The sequence below is a fragment of the Ipomoea nil genome, unplaced genomic scaffold (genome assembly GCF_001879475.1).
Source record: "Ipomoea nil cultivar Tokyo-kokei standard unplaced genomic scaffold, Asagao_1.1 scaffold0688, whole genome shotgun sequence".
Lineage (NCBI taxonomy): Eukaryota > Viridiplantae > Streptophyta > Magnoliopsida > Solanales > Convolvulaceae > Ipomoea > Ipomoea nil.
The window spans coordinates 4463140-4481368 of record NW_017617116.1 but is presented as its reverse complement, the minus strand read 5'-3'; the positions used below and the strand labels follow the sequence as shown (position 1 = coordinate 4481368).

Sequence of the window (18229 nt, the reverse complement as noted above, 5' to 3'; positions counted from 1 at the left end):
TTTTATGTCTATATTTTTAAAATCTTCATTAATTTTGTGTCTTATATTTTTAAAATCTTTATTCCCATTATAAAATCATTCATAACCAAACATCATTATTCTTTCAAAAGGAAGAACGGCCCAACAGAGCATGAACCGCCTGCCTACACCCCAGCGCATTAGGGAGGATGGTGACTCAACTGAACATGAACCGCCTACACCCCAGCCCGACAGAGCATGAACCACAAAGGTTAAACCGGTGCTCAACTGAACATAAACCGCCTGCCTACACCCCAGCTCATTTGGGAGGATGGTGACTCAACTCAACATGAACCGCCTACACCACAGCTCGACAGAACATGAACCACAAAGGTTAAACCGGTGCTTACTGCGCACAAGGAGCCCCCGCACTGCTGCTGGTGAGACTCGATCCCTGATCATTCTTTCAAAGTTTCACCTCTATAACCAGTTGAGCTATCCATGCAGGCACCAAACATCATTATTGATAATCATTTTCATTATACCCTACTACCAAATATGTAAAATATTTTTACTAAATTACCATTACCAAGTATTTGATACATATTCAATTCAATTCTAATTCTAATTATCATCTGCGAACACACCCTAAAAGATGGGGAACTGTATTGTTTTGACTATGATCCAAATTGAATATTTAACTGGAAGAAATTCTGTCCATATTAACCTATTATGTACACTCATTATGTATTTACATAATTTATAAAACAAAAATATGTACATAATCTGTTATTTATTGCAGGTAAATCATCTAAAATATCATTTTAAATCAGAATCCCCGATACAAAATAATATACGATTTTGAGCTTGAAATTGATCCATAAATCTCAGTTTGGACTTGAACTTATGTGGAGCAAACTTATCTAGTACGCAATAACCCATTAGCCCTAATATATAGTTGAACAGGCCTTCTTTTTCCTTAATCTTTCAAACCCATTCTTGATTGCAAACTCGTTCATATTATTAGCTTGGGCCTATAGCGATATTGGAGTCCCAAAATATTTATGCCTACAAACAAAACCCCATTTTCATGATGAGCAAATACATTATAGTCTTATACATGATACTTCATCTTTATAACAACATCCAAAAAGCCAAGAAAAAGTGGCATTACATTAAAGCTAGAGCTCCTCGTCGCGGTTTTTGGATTTGGTCTTGCATGCTTTGTCACTGCAAACAACGCTGTCCTTCATCTCCCGCGACTTCTCCTTGGCGCTTCCCAGGTTTGATGCGATTGTGTCCTTAGCAGATTCCAAGGCTTCCCCTGCTTTGTTCTTCGCCGCCTCGTACCCTTCTTTCGCTTTCTCCTTCGCCCATCCCATCTTCTCGCTCCCTTGCTCTCCAGCTTTCTTCGCTGTTCCGGCCGCCGCGTCTTTTGCTTCCTTTGCTTTCTCCGCCGCCTTCTCTCCCACGTCCTTCGCGGCTTGTCGGGTTTTTTCTTCGGCCTCCCGTCTCCTATCCGAAGATTCCTCCGCCTTCTCGTATGCTTTATCCTTGGCCTCCACCGTTTTCTCGTATGCTTTCTCCGCTGTTTCCGCCGCTTTCTGTTTCACGTTGTCCTTGGTCTCGCCGGTTTTTTCGTAAGCTTGCTTGGCCGTCTCCGCCGCCTTATTTTTTGCGTCCTGGGCGGTTTGGTATGCCCTGTTCTTTGTGTCCCCGGTTTTCTCCGCCGCCTTCTGTTTGGTCTCGCCGGTTTTGTCGTAAGCTTGCTTGGCCGTCTCCGCCGCCTTGTCCTTGGCCTCCCCCATCTTGTTGTAAGCTTTCTCCGCCGCCTCGGCAGCCTTTTTCTTGGCGTCCCCCGCCGCCTGATACGCACTGTCCTTGGCCTCTCCGGCCTTGTCGGAGGCTGCTCTCTTAATCTCCTCCGCTTTACCCGCTACATACTGCCCTGCTCCTGCATTGCAAAAACGTTGAATCACAATTCAAAATACAAAATTAACTCGAAATGAGTGGGAGATCATGCTTGCAGTAGCCGCTGCATGTTAGTCCGGCCTCAGACAGCGCCTAGGCGGAATCTAGATGCCGCTAGGCAGTGTCAAAAAGACAGTGCTAGACTTGCACTTTGACTTCAATCATTAAAAATCATTAAAAATTAAAAGTATCAAACTAGTCGGGTATATATATATATATATATATATATATATATATATATATATATATATATATAATTATTCAGAGTGAGCTGATCGAAATGAACGAGTTAACTTGGCTGTCGCTAGACAGCCTGTCACCTAGGCAGAAAATAGACAAAAAATCGAACGCCTAGACCCTAGGACACCTAGACCGATTTTTGCAACAGTGTGGGAGATTACTTACCGGAAGCAGAGTCGGTGATCTTGTCCTTGGTGTTCTTGGCGGCGTCGTAGGTGTCGCCGTCGTGGTGGGTAGACTTGAGACCAAGGCCCCCGGAGAGCTTATCCTTAGCCCATTCTGTCCACGACTCCGAACTCTCATCCTTCGCCTCCTTGTGCCGAGCATCATCCACCGCCGTCTTTAGTTCCGATTCAATTGCCGCTTCCAACAGCTCGTCGTCTTCGTCGTCGGCGCTGTATTTGCCTCCGATGGCAGGCGTCGCCGCCGCCGCCAACATAATGAGCATCGCCACCGCCAACGGCCTAAGAATGCTTGGTCGCGCCATTTTAATATCTGCTTTCGTGATTGAACGTTGAAGAGGAAAATGAGATTTTGAAGTTTATTGTTTGAGATGAAAGTTTAGTTTAGGGATAATATAGGAATGGTGGAATGCTACGTGGCTGAGAGGGGTACCGGTTGGATGACAAGTGTCGAACTTTCATCACCCGAGTGCCACGTGTACATGGTTTGAACTTTGAGAGAAGCTATAAGCATCCTCAAGAAGGATCTAATCACCACTCTCACCGACTTCCTAGTAAAAATGGCGGCGGTTGAGGTCCACTTAGGACACATGGCAGTGGTTCATTGGTCATGTTTTTTTATTTGACTTAGATTTTTTCTCCCAAAAAGTTCAATCCCAACATCCAAATACCCTCCAAATTATGCTCAAACCCAACATGTTAACTTAAATTTTCTCGATTAGTTATTAGGACTATATGGTAAATTAAATACAAAAACACAAATTTTTGACAAGTCAATTAAAGTTTTCTATCCAAACAGGACTGCTGGAACTTGAACACAAAGGAGTTGTTCACCAAAATGAAAAATTAGAAATTTTTCTTTAAAATTTTTTTTGAGAATTGAGAAATTATTTCAAAATGTTAGAAAAAAAATTCACCAATCAACTAAGGCCACATAGTAATTCAAACACATTTTTTTTTCACCAATGAGCTAGGACTACAAGCAGTAACAATTTTTCATGGTACTCAAATATATACATCCTATAGAATTACAAAATTAAACTAATTCAGCGAAATTTTAACCAAGGTTATTGGAAACTATAATGGATAATGTTAATTGAGTTAATAGGAATAATAAAAGATAGGAGAAAATAATGGTAAAGATGGGGGAGGGTGAATGGCAAAGGGGGTGAATGATTAGTTCTTAGTATTAATTGATTTTAGAAAGATAGGGTAAATTAGCTATAATTAATTACATGCAAAATAACTTTCTTAAAAAGTTGATCGAAAAAACAGCGTTAAACAGATTTTACAAAAAACTAATTAATCAAGCATTTGTATAGATTGTTTAACCAAGTTAAACAACTAATAGTGATCAAACAAGTCAAAATTGACTGATAAACTAATTATGTTACCAAACATGGCCAAAAGGTAGAGTGCAGTATTTCTATGAAACTAAGAATTTTATATCTACCTAACCATAAAGGACTACAAAAGTTCTGTGATTACAACCCCAAAATAAAAGGAAAAAAAAAAAAAAAGCTTTAATTTAACCTAAAGTTTTCTATGAATTCCCATTTCATTGGAGATGTATCTGGCGATGAAAGAAAGAGCTTTACAAGTACATAGGACGGACGGACGACAAGACAGTGAATCATGCACCTCCTTGGGGGTCAGGTTCGGGTAAGGGTTCGAGTTCGGGTTCTTCTGTTGTAATCCCCGTTAAAAGTAAGGATTCTGGTTGTTCTTCTTGTTCTTGTTCTTGTTCAGCCACTTCAATCCTGTTCACCTTCCTGTGTTCAAACCAAAAAACAATGGCTTCTTAGTTTATGCTAAAGAATGATATGTTTCATCTCAATCTAAGACAACAGTTTGACTGCACATTTACATTTATATATATGTATTATGTTCAACACATTATGTTTCATTGTTCGGGTTTTAACATGCCCAGTGTGGTTTATACTTTATATCCATTCAAGAAGACAGGCATCTCAAAATGCAGAAGCTCTCAGAGGATAAACTTCCTACTATTCAAGAGATAACATATTAACATGCAGTGATCTGCAAGAAAATCTACTAATTTCCAGATAAATAAAATCAGTCACAGACATGATCCTTAAAAAGGAGATGCGAATGAAAGGTGTCAAGGACAGGAAACTTACTCGCAAGTCTTCTTATTGTGGCCGAGGCCCTTGCACTTGCTACACTGGAGCTGTCGTTTGATTATGTCCATAGGATCAGCTTGTTTCATCTTTGGTCGACCGGGTGGGCGTTTATTCGGTGGAGGAGTTACAACAGCTATTATCTGCTGGTCACCGTTTACTGGTTTCTCCACATTCGGGACAGGATTAATGGATTCTGCATATGTCAAGCGGTAACACTCGGTTGTGAAGTATCGGGAGCAATAATCGAAGGGACTGCTTCCGAGGCATTCAAAAACAGCGATAGCATGACAGCAAGGCATCCCATTAAGCTGCCACCCTTTGCAACTACAATCCCAATGGTCAATGTCTACCGAATCGACAGTTTCACTCCGAACTTCAAATGTGCTCCCATGTGACAGTAGTACCTGGAGCGATCGTGCCGTTGCAATCTCGTTCTGAAGCTTTTGTTCCATACAAGGAGTCAACTTTGTAACCCACTGACTGGATTCAGCGCGTCTTGTATACATCAATTCCATCATCTTCCCTCGTAGAACATCCACCATTTGCGTTATGGGCAACTCATTCACCTCCGCCACCCAATCATAGAAAGGTTGGCCGAAATTGCAAGTCAACTGGTCATACCTCGCCCCGCCAAAAAACGCATTTGCCCAGTGGTCTGGCTCACTTCTTATGACCCAATTGTAAGCTTCGGGCGAGATGGCTTTTATGCTTTCAGCACAGCGCTCAAACAGCTCGAGTTTTGGAGCGTAAGCAGCAGCATACAAATCTTGGACCATAAGTCGTCTTGCTTCGTGTGAAAACTGCCCTTTCAGATCCTTATTTAGTTTCTCGGCCAGATATCGAAGACAATAACCATGGTAACAATCCTTACCAAATATATCCTGTAATGACTCTCTAATACCCTTTTGGAAATCAGAAACAAATGTTATAGGTTGAGTTGTTAAGACAGCGGGTTTTAGTTCCGACAGAAACCAATGCCAGTTGTCATCAGTCTCCTCATCTACAACCGCAAAGGCTACTGGAAAGAAACCATCATTACCATCTGCACCTATTGCAGCCAATAGCGTTCCTTGATATTTCGCATAAAGAAGAGTGCTATCAAGGAAAAGAAGAGGACGGCAACCCTGCTGAAAACCAGATATCGAAGCATGAAATGCAATAAACAAACGATGAAAGCTGGAGTCCTCCTTTGTGGCAAACGTTGCTAGACTACCGGGATTTGTTTCTATTATTTTCTCGCATAATAGAGGTATCTGAGTGTATGCTTCCTTATAAGAACCCTGAAGCTGCTCTCTTGCAATCTCTTTCGCCCGCCATGCTTGAGAATAGTTCAGTGTAATGCCATACTCGCGCTTAATATCAGTGGCAATATCTTTCGGCTTGTAATTGGGAGAAACTTTTAACTTGTCCTTTATGATTTTTCCAACCCATCCCCTTGTTGCTCGGTACCCAGCTTTTACAGCAGCTCCTTCACATGTATGAGATGCATTCATTTTCTTAATACATACTAGCTGGGTCGTAGCCAACTTCGATGCATATATACGCCAAGGGCAACCGTCTGCCTTGCATTTCACAGTGACACGATGGCTATCGTTTTTCTTATATTTGTAAGTGAATCCATGGGCAATTGAGTACTTGTGCAAAGCCTCTCGGAATTCAGCAAAACTACTGAATCTTTGGTCCACACCGGTGATGGTGTTCTCCCACTGCATAGCAGCCCGACGATGCCTCTCGTCATTCATGGTAGGGAAGACCCCAATGGGACTGATATCAATGGGAGTGTCGACAACAATCTGATCATTAGGATTGATCAAATCCATAGGCGGGGGAGGAGTCAGGGTGGCCTCTGACACTGTCGTCCTGCTCGACCTGCACAATCAAACCACTCTATACAATATTAATATCTACACACCACTATTAACCATCACAATGCAGATGAAAAGTCAGGTGCCCAAAAAACAATCAAATTGGTCAAGACTGTTGGCTTTGTAACCACAATGTTAAAGTTCAACTCCCCGTACGAGGCGGCCTATTGGCCTTCTTGGTTTCAGCCGGTCAGCTATGGACAATCTAGTCTGGTTTATCTTCGGGTCAAAATGCTGGGTTTACCCAGTACTTATAGACACCAATTACCTGCTGGCAGGCATGATGGACACGTTACGAACAGCAGCTTCTTCTGCCATTACAAAGACATCGACTTGATCGGAGTCTTGGAAGAAGTTGATCATGCGCTTGAGGTCCTTATCTTTAGACACAGTGATGAGTGTCTTCTTGTTCCCGGGGAGAAAATACTTTATTGTCATACCATCGGTGACGCACTGGAAGGTGTCAGCAAGCTCCTGCTTAAAATCATCCAAAGTCGTCTGATCATCCAGGTCTAGAGCGTAGGCCTCGCCGCCGGTGTACGTCAAAGACCCGTCGTCTTTGTTGGTCACAAACTCCCCTCCCGATTGGCACACGGCAATGATTTTCTTGGAGGCCATCGCCAAGGCGGCAGCAGCATAAAATCCTCAGCGAATTGAAACTGAAACAAATCTACTTCAGACACCAAATTTCACGCATTCGTACGACAAAGCAATACTCTAGCAAGCAATTCCATAAGGGGATAAAAAAACAAAACAAAAAACAGAAAAAGTTTAAAGCTTTGAACACACAATCGATGCCATAAACATGCAGGGCTTCCGGGAGAAACCCTAATTGATGTTGGAGCATCGCAAAACCTGAATCCGGAGACCAACATGACGAAGAGAAGAAATCCGTGGAGAGGCAGAAGCAATTTCGTCACATCCGTTTTTAGTCGAGTAATATAATTCGAGAAAATTCATGGGAAAAATCGCAATATCCAAAATTTAGGTTGGAGGAGAAAAGCAAATTACCTGTAGATAGAGGGGGGTTTTCGATTTTCGAACGACTTCACTACAATTTGAGCTTCGCCGCTCCTGGAATTATTTGGCTAGGGCGGAGGGACAATGGACAGCGTTGAAAGAAAACGACGGCACATACGACCGGCCGGAGTTGAGGGCTCCGATACACAAGTTGAAGTGACCCTGTCCCTGTGTGTTGCTGCACGCTTGGGTGGGGATTTGATTCTGCAGTTGTTTGGGGTTTCTATGTGATTTACCCTAACATTTATTAGCTCTTTTGGGCCCTAATTTTCATCAAATTGTGCTCTTTTGGGCCCTAACTTTCATCAAATTGTTGGATGGCCCCATTGGAAGTTTTTTGGGTCAAATCTTATTTTCCAATCATTTTTATTTTGTTTATTTTTTTTGCTTGCTATATATTTTATATTTCTTTTTTTAATTTTTTAAGGTGATATGGCCTATTTAATAATTTTACTTTAAAAGGTATTGACAATAGTAGTGAGTTTTAAGATAACATACCTTATTTAGGAGTTTATAGCTTATTTTAAATTACTAATCAATTATTAATTTTATTTGATAATGTTTCAAAAATAAGCTAATAGCTTAAAATAATAGTTTACTTTGAAATGCTACATATAATCTAGTAACTTTCAAACTTTACAATATCATTTACCCCTTCTAATTAAAACTGTTTTGGCATTTTCTCTTCTCTTTTTTTTTTTTTTTTTGTTCATCTTTATTCCGTGACTACTCTCACTGGCCAAGCATCCTCATTTATCTTCATTCAAGCAATTGGACCGCTTGGATTATTACAAAATGAGTCCCATGATGTTATTTATACTTATTCCATCTCCTCATTGGAGGATGGACATCTACTAGTATGTCTATGATTAAAATCCTCCCTAAAATTCTATACAAATCATATGAGTTTTATAAGATTTTATAAATATCTACACTACTAATTATATATATATATATATATATATATATATATATATATATATATATATATATATATATATATATATATATAAGGGATCAGGTGCATTTGAGACTTCTTGTGCGGTTGTGCGTTTGGAATCACATTAAGCATTAAACTGACGTACTTTAAGTACACGACACACGCACATTAAGCACACAAACAAAACACTTTTAAAAACACAACCCCACACACGTTAAGTACAAAACTCACGCATGTTAAGCATAAACCTCACGCATCTTAAGTACAAAACTCATGCATGTTAATCACAAAACACACGCAACTTATAAGTTTCAACAACTATTCACATTAAGCACAACCTCACACACATTAAGCACAAAACTCACGCATGTTAAGTACAAAACTCATGCATGTTAAGCACAAAACTCACACATGTTAAGCACAAAACTCATGCACTTTAAAGTGTCAACAACAACTCACATTAAGTACACACTCACGCACATTAACCACAAAACTCACGCACCTTAAGCACGAGACTCACGCACAATAAGCACAAAACTCAGTACACACTCACGCACATTAAGCACAAACCTCATGCATGTTAAGCACAATACTCACGCACATTAATCAACAGCACAACTGCACGGGAAACACTTAAATGCACTTGAACCTCACACTATATATATTTTAGGCTATAGCTTATTAGTAGCTTAAAATAAACTATAAGCTCATAAATAAGTTGTGCCAAACAGAGCCTTTAGGTAAAGTAGCGTTTCAAAATAAGCTCATAGCTTCCTAACTTTTTTTTCCATCTTTATCCTTATTATTTTAAAGAAATGACATAATTTACTCTTCCAAATAAAACCCTTTCCTCCTCTCATTTAACCGCAATTTTTACCGCAAATGTTATTATTATTATTATTATTATTATTATTATTATTATTATTATTATTATTATTATTATTATTATATTTGCAACAATATTGCTACTTTATTATGAGATGCTAGATCATGATTATGCGTATAGTTTTATTTCAAAATGTTAATTTTTTTAAGGACAAAATGTTAAATTTTAATATGTAAATAAATTAATTTAAATTTTATGAAGATGTCATTTTTAGTCTTTCTACATTTATCAGCTTATCAAAAAGTTAATTTTACCAAACACTTTCAATCATAACAGCTAGCTTAACAGCTCTTCAGTTTTTAGCTCCGAGCTTATAACTTTTCAGCTTTGAGCTCTGAGCTTATAGCTTTTCTGATAAGATTGCCAAACATAGCCTAAAATGTATTAAAAAAAAAATTAATAAGAAAAACATATGGTGACTGGCCCAATTTAAGTAGCAAAAAGAGAGGCCCAAAGTAAAATACACGACACGAGAACAGATTAGATGACAGCAAACGTCGCCGGTGAGGTAAGAAACGCCGGGAAGCACCACGACGACGAGACAACTGCTCAGTTGCGAGTTGCGACGCATGAGTTTCTCGGCAGCTGTCGGGCTCGCTTCACTTCCAAATCTCGTTGAAGCTGCTTCTTCTCCTTCAATTCCGGTATCCACTGTATTCCTCCCATTCCATTCCATTCCGGTTATATACATCCAAGTTTTTATTCATTTGCATTCTTTACTGTGATATATACTGACATTAATGGAGGAATCAGCAGAATTTGGGCTGCGGAGAGAGTCAACATCATCACCCAACCGACCTTCATTTCCCAACTCTTGCTCTTCCTTCTCACAAGTGGCGCTTACTCATTTCCTATGATGGAACCCGATTTTCAGGTCTAATATGCCCGCTCTTCATTCTTCTCTTTGATTATTTTGGATTTCTAATGCTAAGTAAATGCCCTTTAATCTGCTGTTACTATATACTAATGTGATGTTAACTGTTATGAAATCTTCTTGTCTGTAGTTCTAATCTCTTGTGCTTCATTAGTATGATATATGATTCATTTGCCGAGAGTGATTTGTATAGTTGCTTATTGATGATCCCTTGAATTAAGTTGGGAATTGGGATGCTCTTCAAATTCACCATTTTGGGGGTTGCTTTTGTTAATTATTAACCACCCTCAGCCTTGAACATTCAATAGGTTGGCAATATCAACCATCAATACCGACAGTGCAGTGCGCTTTGGAACAGGCTTTAACTCAAATTACAAAGCTAGACCGCAAAGATCTTAACCTAGTTGGGGCAGGGAGAACGGATGCAGGAGTTCATGCCTTGGGTCAGGTTTGCTTTCCTCTTAAACTCACGTGAATCAAAAGAGATGTTTAGATGAATTAATAAAAATAAATAGAGATGGGATCTTGTTTGGTTTCAGGTAGCGCACTTTCTTACGCCTTTTAACTATGACACCCTGGATGGCATCCACAAGGCACTAAATGGTCTGCTTCCTAAAGATGTTAGAGTCCGGGAAATTGGCCCTGCAGCCCCTGAATTCCATGCTCGTTTTTCTGTCGTTAGTAAGATTTATGAGTACAAGATCTATAATGACGCCATTATGGACCCCTTCCAGAGGCTCTATGCTTACCACAGTATTTATAAACTTAATGCCGACGCCATGAGAGATGCTGCAAAGCATTTCATAGGTAAGCATGACTTCTCAGCCTTCGCCAATGCAGCACGGAATGAACGGGTGCGAGATCCAGTGAAGACCATCTCCCGCTTTGATGTGATTGAAACAGTACGTTGGAAATTTATAATTTAGTTTTCTATTAAATGAAAGATTGGGAGAAGCAGCACTCGAAAAGCTTCTGCGTTTTCATTCTTAAGTTTCTAGGCCTGTGACGTGATCCCAAATATCCCGGCCCCAATTACCCTGTGTCTGATTTGAAGGTTTTAAAAATTAAAAGTTGTTAATGTGATGCTGCTATGCAGGGGCCATTATTGCAGCTTGAAGTTGAAGGGTCTGGTTTTCTTTATCGACAAGTTCGAAACATGGTACACTACTCATTCCCACCATAAGCCCATCAAACTAATTACAGATTCTTGTGCTGTTGATAACTATGCTAAGTTGCTCTCTTGGTATGCTTCGATTCTTCCCATGATTTTTAGTAGCTTCTGAATATGAGATACTATGATTTGGCAGGTGGCGGTGTTGCTTCAAGTGGGAAGGGAAGCAGTTCCACCCGATATCGTTCCCAAGATTTTGGAATCTCGCGATAGAAAGCAACTTGCAAAGTATGCATTGTCGGTTCCACCCCATGGTCTCTGTCTTAAGGCTATCAGTTATAAAGAAGAACATCTACACCTTCCAGTAGGTAGCCCAGTAACTAGTTTTGGGATGCATCATAGCATAAAAACATGCAAGCTTCCATGTTTTTGAAATGGTGAAATCTACATGTTTTACATGTCTAAGAGTAGATGCTTAATGTATTGAAAATAGAGATTGATCATCTCTGCATTATGCTGAAATATGTAAATAGGTTCTGGGTAGTCCTGTTTGGGATAAACATCAATCACTTAATAGTACTGTTATTGGCTTTCTTAGTTCGAACCGATCAGTTATAGACAACTTAGACTGGTTTACCTCATTGTGATTCTTTACCAACCAAAGTCACAAGGCGGGATTTACTTTGTAATCCTTTGCTGGCTAAAGTCACAAGGCAGAATTTACCTAGTACACATTCAGATATCAGATAGTGGTTGGGAGTTTTCCTAGTAACCCAAAAAGGTTAATAGTACTATTGTAGTATTACTATCATGTTGAAATGTTGAATGACCCATTTACATAAAGAGAATGTAAATTCAATACAGATGTGAGAAAAAACACTCCATAATAAAGTGAATGGGAAAAGAGTGTCATTCTGAAAATTACAATTCTTGAAGATGCACTAAAAGAATAGGCAGGTAGCTGCACTGACATGAAGAAATTAAGTAAACTAGATGCTCCATTTGTTGCTCTTTCTTGACCAAGCAATCTCAACTCTCAAAAAACCGAAGCTCTACCATGAACTCTTGTTGATTTGGTGAATACCAAGCGACAGCCTTGGCAGAGCCAAGAACTGGCAAGGAGTGTTCGAGTGCGAATACAGGATTCTTTACTCTAGGACGAAAGTCCTTGAAATCGATTGCTATTTCTGAATCAACTCTTAAGCTGAAAGGCCCGGCAATCTGCAGGTCATGTCAAATCAAGGTCACTATAAGCAAGGGTAAATTCAGAACCCTACAAAGCTAGAACAGCCAAGCACTCGTGGATATATGGATATTAAATTTAATGAAGTGGTAACGAGTAATCACTCAAAACCAGACTTACCTGCTGCTGAAATGAAAGCATGACATTGGGACAAACTGCTTGGATTGCTTCAGTAATTGGTATTTGAGACTTGTAAAGATCACGTGCCACAGAAACCGCACCAGAAATAAAATTTGACCCAGATGGGATAAGAAGGCGTGCATGTAACCGAGTTAAATCCAGATAGGGCTTTTGGAAATTTCCATGCTGTGCAGTCAGGGAGAAGGATGCAAATAGATCCGCTGAAAGAGCAGCATTTGCTCCTTGGGCTCGAAGTGAAAAGTTTTTGAAAGCTGGTAACCCATCCTCACTTTGTGATCTAATTGAATTCTCTCCTAGATATGCAGATACAACAGAGCCTAAAATGGTAGAGAGGAACACAAAAATATTAAACATAAACCAAAAAAAAAAAAAAAAAAAAAAAAAGCCAATAAATTAAAAACTGTCACGAAATCCAGACATGATAGCAGTGGCAACACAATCAATTTCCTTCGAAAATCTCACCAAGTGTGCCCGAGGCAGAAATGTGAGGGCTGGACAACAATATATCATACGGTTGCACCATTTTCAACAGAGGCGCTTCACTTCTCCAGAGGTCAACACTTTTCGTCAAGGAAACCGCACCTTTGGCACATAAACCCGGAAGTAAAGAAGGGGGTATTTCTTTGGCAGGCTGCTGGCCTTGACACTGTTTAGGCGAACCCGTATTGTGGTTGACTAATAGATGATAACTTATACCAGACTCAGAAGCAACTGACGCAAGATCAAAGGCAAGAGCAAACGGTACGTCCCAATAATTTCCAAGCTGATCAATGTACAGTCCAGGCAAAGCCGCCTCAACAGTAAGATCATGCTGTGGAAACTGCAACGATAAAATATCTATCCTCAGGTAGAATATTCGATGAAGTATTTGAAAAAAGAAACCGAATGTTTTTCCAGAGTAAAGTTAGGCGCAAAAACAAATAAACTATTTTTATGATTTCAGGGGCCATGCATTATTTATGATCAAGAGGACCAAGAATGAAAGACAATACAATGGATAATCACAGAACAAAAATAGTGAAAACTGACAAAGTGATAGATATAGAGGATTAGAAATAAGGAGAATATCTAAATTAGCAAAACACGATAGTTATAAAGAGCATACAAGCTTGCCTTGTGGTGAAGAACTGCTTTCTTCCGAGCAGTCTTAACATCACCATGCGCTTCTAAGCTAACAAGTAAAATATCCTCTGGTGTTAGCAAAAGCTCTGAACAAAGATTAAGGGCATAAAGGGATTTGTCAGAAAGGTGTCTCCTAACAGTTTGATGCCACGAGGATTCTGATGGGTGTACAGATTCTTTGTTTCTAATAGAAGAGATAAGTTTCTGCACATTTAGCTGACCAAGCAGTGTTGTAAACCTGCAAAAATTAGTTGGTTCCAAGATTAGTCAATATTCACTTAGCACATCAGTGTTAGGCGCCCTAGGCGGTCCACAGGCGCCTAGAGGGCGCCTAGCGATTTTTTCAACATTGTAGCACATATTATAAAATGCCACAAGATTTAGGATCCAATCTATTCACTTTAGGATCCATTCTATTCCTAATAAAATGCTACTTATCACATATTATAAAATGCATTCGTGGGCAAACTATACTATAGAAAGAAGTATAACATCAGCTTATGATACAGAAGATCAATTACCAGCATTAAATAGCACATATTCACTTTAGGATCCATTCTATTCCTAGCATAATATTGTTAGTTCCTATTTTTAGCTCTTATGTAACCCTTAAGTAGCACCATGCTTTGCATTGAAAGGGGAGTTGGAATTGAAATAAAATCCCTTTTACCAACTCTCTCTTCTCACATTCCACTTCTCGTCATTCACAATTGGGAAGAACAGAACAACTCCTTCAAATTATGTCTCTCATAGGTCGATAACGAGGAGCATAACCCGAGATCATATCATTATCCACATTAAATGTGCAAACAAGTAATGCCTAATCCAAATTACTGAGGACAACAATTTGAACTTTAATTGCAAGAGGCAAGTGAGCAATGTTTAATAAAATTATGAATGAAGATAATGATTCTAGGACTAGAATTGAGCTGTGAATGGGTAAGTCCCATCCACTGCAAGAGAAATGAACATGAATTGCTCACCAATTTTCACGGAGGTTAAGAGAAAGCGCCCGCTGAAGCAAGAAGCCGCGGCCGGCGACCAATGAAGGGACAAAGGGAGCGGCCATGAAGCGCTGAAAGAAATCGACTTGTCCGGGCATGGAAAGCCGAGGACTCCGAGAAGCTCCCAAGGGAAGCGGGTCTCCGGGAACCGGCCGTGCCTGACCGTCGAGGGTCACCGGCGTCGATAAATCCAAGTCCCAAAACCCTGCAGCGTCCATTGCCCATCTCAGCTTCCTCATCTTTTTCCTCTTCGGCAGATACCCAGAATACTAATCTCTCTGGAAGTGACAGAGAATTAATTCGAATTTAGGAGCTGCATTTCATTCTTCCAAAATTGTGAGAAATTTCATGCCTCAGCGGACAGGACGAAGTTGGACTTCAAATGAAATGGCCAAAGCAACAGCCTTCTCAAAAAGCTGATATTCTTATTTTCCAAAGTTTTTTTGTTTTTTTGTTTTTTTTTTTTTTTTTTTTTTTTTGGGGAATGTGAGTTATTTTTCAAATAAAATTGGACCCATATATTTATATTTTTAATTACTAATATTATTGTATAAATAAAATCATAAATAAATTTATGGAAAAAAAAATATAAAGTATTTGGATCATTGCTTTGTCATTGATTTTTTGCTTCACGATCGCTTTGTCTCGTACATATTCAGGCTTGAATTTTTGTGTGCTTTGTGATTGTTTTCCTATGTATGGCTGAAAACAAATTTGATGCATCTGTCAAGTCAGTTTTGATCTCTGCTGATGAGTTTGCTAAGTTGGAGTCTGTTGCTTGTTTTTGGTGTTGTCAAGTGAGTTTGAATGTGAGCGCTCGTTGTCGTTTGGGGCATGCTTCCATTTCGTTTGTAAAGAAATTGGGTCATCCTTTCCGAAGTTTGTATTCTTCATTTTGTGAGTCATAACTTGTTTATTCCACTTTGTGTCACCCGATGTTGTCTGTGGTATTGGTGGCGTTCAAGCTTCCAGTTCAGAGGAGGGTCTAATCCCAAGTTTGTTCGGCCACACTTTGTGTTTACCCGATGTTTGTTCACGGTATTTGAGGCGTCCAAACTTTTGTTTCACGGAGAGTGCCTAATCCCATGCTTGTTTGGTCCACTTTGAGCTCACCCCGTTGTCCGTGGTATTGATGTGGTACAAGCTCTCGCTTCTTCAGTCTACTTTGGTAGCGTCCAAAGCTTTCTGTTAAGGGGAGTGTCCTAAATGGGATTTGAGTTAGTTATGTGTGTAACAAGTTGGACATGATTAATATCTATGCTCCAACTTGAAGGGGAGTGTAGGAATTTGAGTAGATAGTCATATGAAAATTTGTTTCCATATATATATATATATATATATATATATATATATATATATATATATATATATATATATATATATATATATATATATATATATATATATATATATATATATATATATATATATATATATATATATGGAAGGGTTCAGGTGCGGGTATAGCTTCCCGTGCTATTAGATCTAAGTCGTTGATCAAATCTAGATCAACGGCTCAAATCAATGAAAATTATTTTAAAAAAAAAACATGTGTCTGGACTCTGGAAGTAAGAAACACCTTAAATGTTAGATCTTAAGCACAAACTCATGCACATTAAGCACAACATCACGCACAAAATCCACGCACTTTAAGTATTAACTAGACCTTAAGTTTCAACAACTACTGACATTAAGCACAAACTCACACACATTAAGTATAAAACTCACGCACATTAAGCACAACCTCACGCACATTAAGCACAAAACCCACGCATTTTAAATATTAACTCACAAACCTTAAGTTTCAACAACTACTGACATTAATCACTAACCTCACACACATTAAGCACAAACTCCACTCACATTAAGAACAAATCTCACGCACCTTAAGCACAAAAGCCCACACTTTAAGTTTTAACAACTACTCACATTAAGCACAACCCCACGCACATTAAACACAAAACTCACGCACCTTACGCACAAGACTCACGCATCTTATATACAAAACTCACGCACATTAATCACAGCACCGCTCACCTTAATTTTGACCCAGATGCAAGAATTACAAAATTGCCACCGTTTTTTTTTTTTTTTTTTTTTTTTTTTTTTAAATTTTGGTAATCCTAAACATTGATTTAAGCGAGATAAATAACCCAGATTAAACCGCACAACCGCACCCGAACCTAATTATATATATATATATATATATATATATATATATATATATATATATATATATATATATATATTCTTTTTTCTAATATACAACAAATTCAGAAACTCTCTATTTACTTTCGTAACAAATAAAAATGTCATTCTATTGATGGGAAGAAGTTAACTACTTTTGCCGACATGAGCATAAATTTTGCAAAGACCCTTTAATAGGGCGTTTGGTGGGAAGGAATGAATTAATGGGAAAATGAATTGTAATTTGGTGAGAATAAAATAAGGTGGAAATAAAGTATGAATTCAAAGTACATTATATGGTAAAGATGAATAGAATTATGAATAGAATTATTGGGAATTAGAAAGGAATAAGTGATATAAAAATTAAAATGTCATTATGTAATAATAATAATAATAATAATAATAATAATAATAATAATAATAATAATAAAAAAGGGTGAAAAGGTCATTTTATTTTTCCCCCACTGCTTCGAATTAAAATTCCTATGGGGTTTTCAAGAATTCCAATTTCACAAATAGAGAAAATTGCAATTTTCTCCAACAAAATATTGTAATTCGGGTGGCTAAAGAATTGTGTTGTAATTTAATTGCAACTACATCCAACTAAATAACTCATAATTGCAAACTTACCTTGATACTTTTAAAACAAGTTTTATTTTTATTTTTTGGCACTTACAAATTCAATTTTTTATGAGAATTACTTATTGATCTTTTCGGTATGAACATGAACAATTATAAATAAATATAAATAATATAAATTAATTTATTTCTTTGTGATATTCTACCAACTAAAATTACAAGATAAATTTTACTTGAATTATAGCATTATATTTTCAAATATTTAGACGAATTTTCTAGTAAAGTTATTGAGTAAATACACAAAATGGTCCCTCGACTATAGCTAAATTCACAAATTGGTCCTCGACTTTTAATTTCAACCAATTAAGTTCTTAACTTTGTAATTTTAACACGATTTGGTCCTCCATCTATTTGACCGTTTGTTGACCGTGATCGACAATCTCCAGAAGAACCTTCAGCTCTCGTCGGAGCACGTGGAGGCTTCCAGGATGACGTTGCACTGGTTCGGAAACACGTCGTCTTCTTCGCTCTGGTACGAACTCAACTACATTGAATTCAAAGGAGGATGAAGAAAGGCGACTGGATTTGGTAGATTACTTTCCCTGGCAGTGGATTCAAATGTAACAGTGCGGTCTGGAAATGCAACCAGAACCTTAAAAAACCGACGATGGACCATGAAATTACATATATATCCTAAAAAATCACAGTCAACAAACGGTCAAATAGACAGATGACCATATTGTGTTAAGATTACACATTTAA

At 38.4% G+C, this 18229-nt stretch overlaps 4 protein-coding genes across 8 annotated transcripts; 1 reads left to right on the top strand and 3 right to left on the bottom strand.

Annotated features, from left to right (window-relative positions):
- Window positions 1–960: 960 nt before the first annotated feature.
- LOC109175508 (late embryogenesis abundant protein, group 3-like) lies at window positions 961–2701 on the bottom strand. 3 transcript variants are annotated; one of them, XM_019324774.1, is made up of 3 exons: window positions 2335–2701; window positions 1626–1912; window positions 961–1559 (listed from the first exon to the last, which is right to left on the bottom strand). In XM_019324774.1, the coding sequence occupies exons 1-3, from the start codon at window positions 2654–2656 to the stop codon at window positions 1140–1142; spliced, it is 1029 nt and encodes a 342-aa protein (XP_019180319.1). In that variant the 5' UTR covers window positions 2657–2701; the 3' UTR covers window positions 961–1139. The 3 variants fall into 3 exon arrangements, with proteins under 3 accessions (XP_019180319.1, XP_019180320.1, XP_019180317.1); XM_019324775.1 differs by having other exon boundaries at window positions 961–1625; window positions 1746–1912; XM_019324772.1 differs by having other exon boundaries at window positions 961–1912.
- A 1073-nt stretch (window positions 2702–3774) lies between these two features.
- On the bottom strand, window positions 3775–7615 carry LOC109176095. Of its 2 annotated transcripts, XM_019325522.1 has the most exons (4): window positions 7372–7615; window positions 6629–7019; window positions 4493–6364; window positions 3775–4123 (listed from the first exon to the last, which is right to left on the bottom strand). In XM_019325522.1, the coding sequence occupies exons 2-4, from the start codon at window positions 6976–6978 to the stop codon at window positions 3985–3987; spliced, it is 2361 nt and encodes a 786-aa protein (XP_019181067.1). In that variant the 5' UTR covers window positions 6979–7019; window positions 7372–7615; the 3' UTR covers window positions 3775–3984. The 2 variants fall into 2 exon arrangements, with proteins under 2 accessions (XP_019181067.1, XP_019181068.1); XM_019325523.1 differs by lacking the exon at window positions 3775–4123 and having other exon boundaries at window positions 4489–6364.
- Window positions 7616–9661: 2046 nt separating this feature from the next.
- Window positions 9662–11832, top strand: LOC109175691 (tRNA pseudouridine synthase A 1). Of its 2 annotated transcripts, none has more exons than XM_019325018.1 (6): window positions 9662–9850; window positions 9963–10080; window positions 10389–10528; window positions 10620–10982; window positions 11177–11239; window positions 11388–11832. In XM_019325018.1, the coding sequence occupies exons 1-6, from the start codon at window positions 9776–9778 to the stop codon at window positions 11622–11624; spliced, it is 996 nt and encodes a 331-aa protein (XP_019180563.1). In that variant the 5' UTR covers window positions 9662–9775; the 3' UTR covers window positions 11625–11832. The 2 variants fall into 2 exon arrangements, with proteins under 2 accessions (XP_019180563.1, XP_019180562.1); XM_019325017.1 differs by having other exon boundaries at window positions 9960–10080.
- A 170-nt stretch (window positions 11833–12002) lies between these two features.
- LOC109175688 (protein TRIGALACTOSYLDIACYLGLYCEROL 4, chloroplastic) lies at window positions 12003–15103 on the bottom strand. Its single transcript, XM_019325012.1, has 5 exons — window positions 14681–15103; window positions 13689–13935; window positions 13038–13395; window positions 12555–12892; window positions 12003–12412 (listed from the first exon to the last, which is right to left on the bottom strand). Exons 1-5 carry the CDS (start codon window positions 14938–14940, stop codon window positions 12221–12223), a joined length of 1395 nt encoding a protein of 464 aa, XP_019180557.1. The 5' UTR covers window positions 14941–15103; the 3' UTR covers window positions 12003–12220.
- Window positions 15104–18229: the final 3126 nt, after the last annotated feature.

What these genes read in the sequence shown, in the direction of transcription:
- LOC109175688 (XM_019325012.1), bottom strand. Translation starts at nt 14,940, where the DNA reads ATGAGGAAGCTGAGATGGGCAATGGACGCTGCAGGGTTTTGGGACTTG. An exon ending in AAGCAGTTCTTCACCACAAG is followed by an intron (nt 13,396 to 13,688) that starts GCAAGCTTGTAT and finishes TTATCGTTGCAG; the next exon opens with TTTCCACAGCATGATCTTAC. An exon ending in TTCTGCCTCGGGCACACTTG is followed by an intron (nt 12,893 to 13,037) that starts GTGAGATTTTCG and finishes CTACCATTTTAG; the next exon opens with GCTCTGTTGTATCTGCATAT.
- LOC109175691 (XM_019325017.1), top strand. Translation starts at nt 9,776, where the DNA reads ATGAGTTTCTCGGCAGCTGTCGGGCTCGCTTCACTTCCAAATCTCGTT. An exon ending in GAGTTCATGCCTTGGGTCAG is followed by an intron (nt 10,529 to 10,619) that starts GTTTGCTTTCCT and finishes GTTTGGTTTCAG; the next exon opens with GTAGCGCACTTTCTTACGCC. An exon ending in ATCGACAAGTTCGAAACATG is followed by an intron (nt 11,240 to 11,387) that starts GTACACTACTCA and finishes ATGATTTGGCAG; the next exon opens with GTGGCGGTGTTGCTTCAAGT.
- LOC109175508 (XM_019324772.1), bottom strand. Translation starts at nt 2,656, where the DNA reads ATGGCGCGACCAAGCATTCTTAGGCCGTTGGCGGTGGCGATGCTCATT. An exon ending in GATCACCGACTCTGCTTCCG is followed by an intron (nt 1,913 to 2,334) that starts GTAAGTAATCTC and finishes TTTGCAATGCAG; the next exon opens with GAGCAGGGCAGTATGTAGCG.
- LOC109176095 (XM_019325522.1), bottom strand. Translation starts at nt 6,978, where the DNA reads ATGGCCTCCAAGAAAATCATTGCCGTGTGCCAATCGGGAGGGGAGTTT. An exon ending in TCCATCATGCCTGCCAGCAG is followed by an intron (nt 6,365 to 6,628) that starts GTAATTGGTGTC and finishes TTGATTGTGCAG; the next exon opens with GTCGAGCAGGACGACAGTGT. An exon ending in CACAATAAGAAGACTTGCGA is followed by an intron (nt 4,124 to 4,492) that starts GTAAGTTTCCTG and finishes GTTTGAACACAG; the next exon opens with GAAGGTGAACAGGATTGAAG.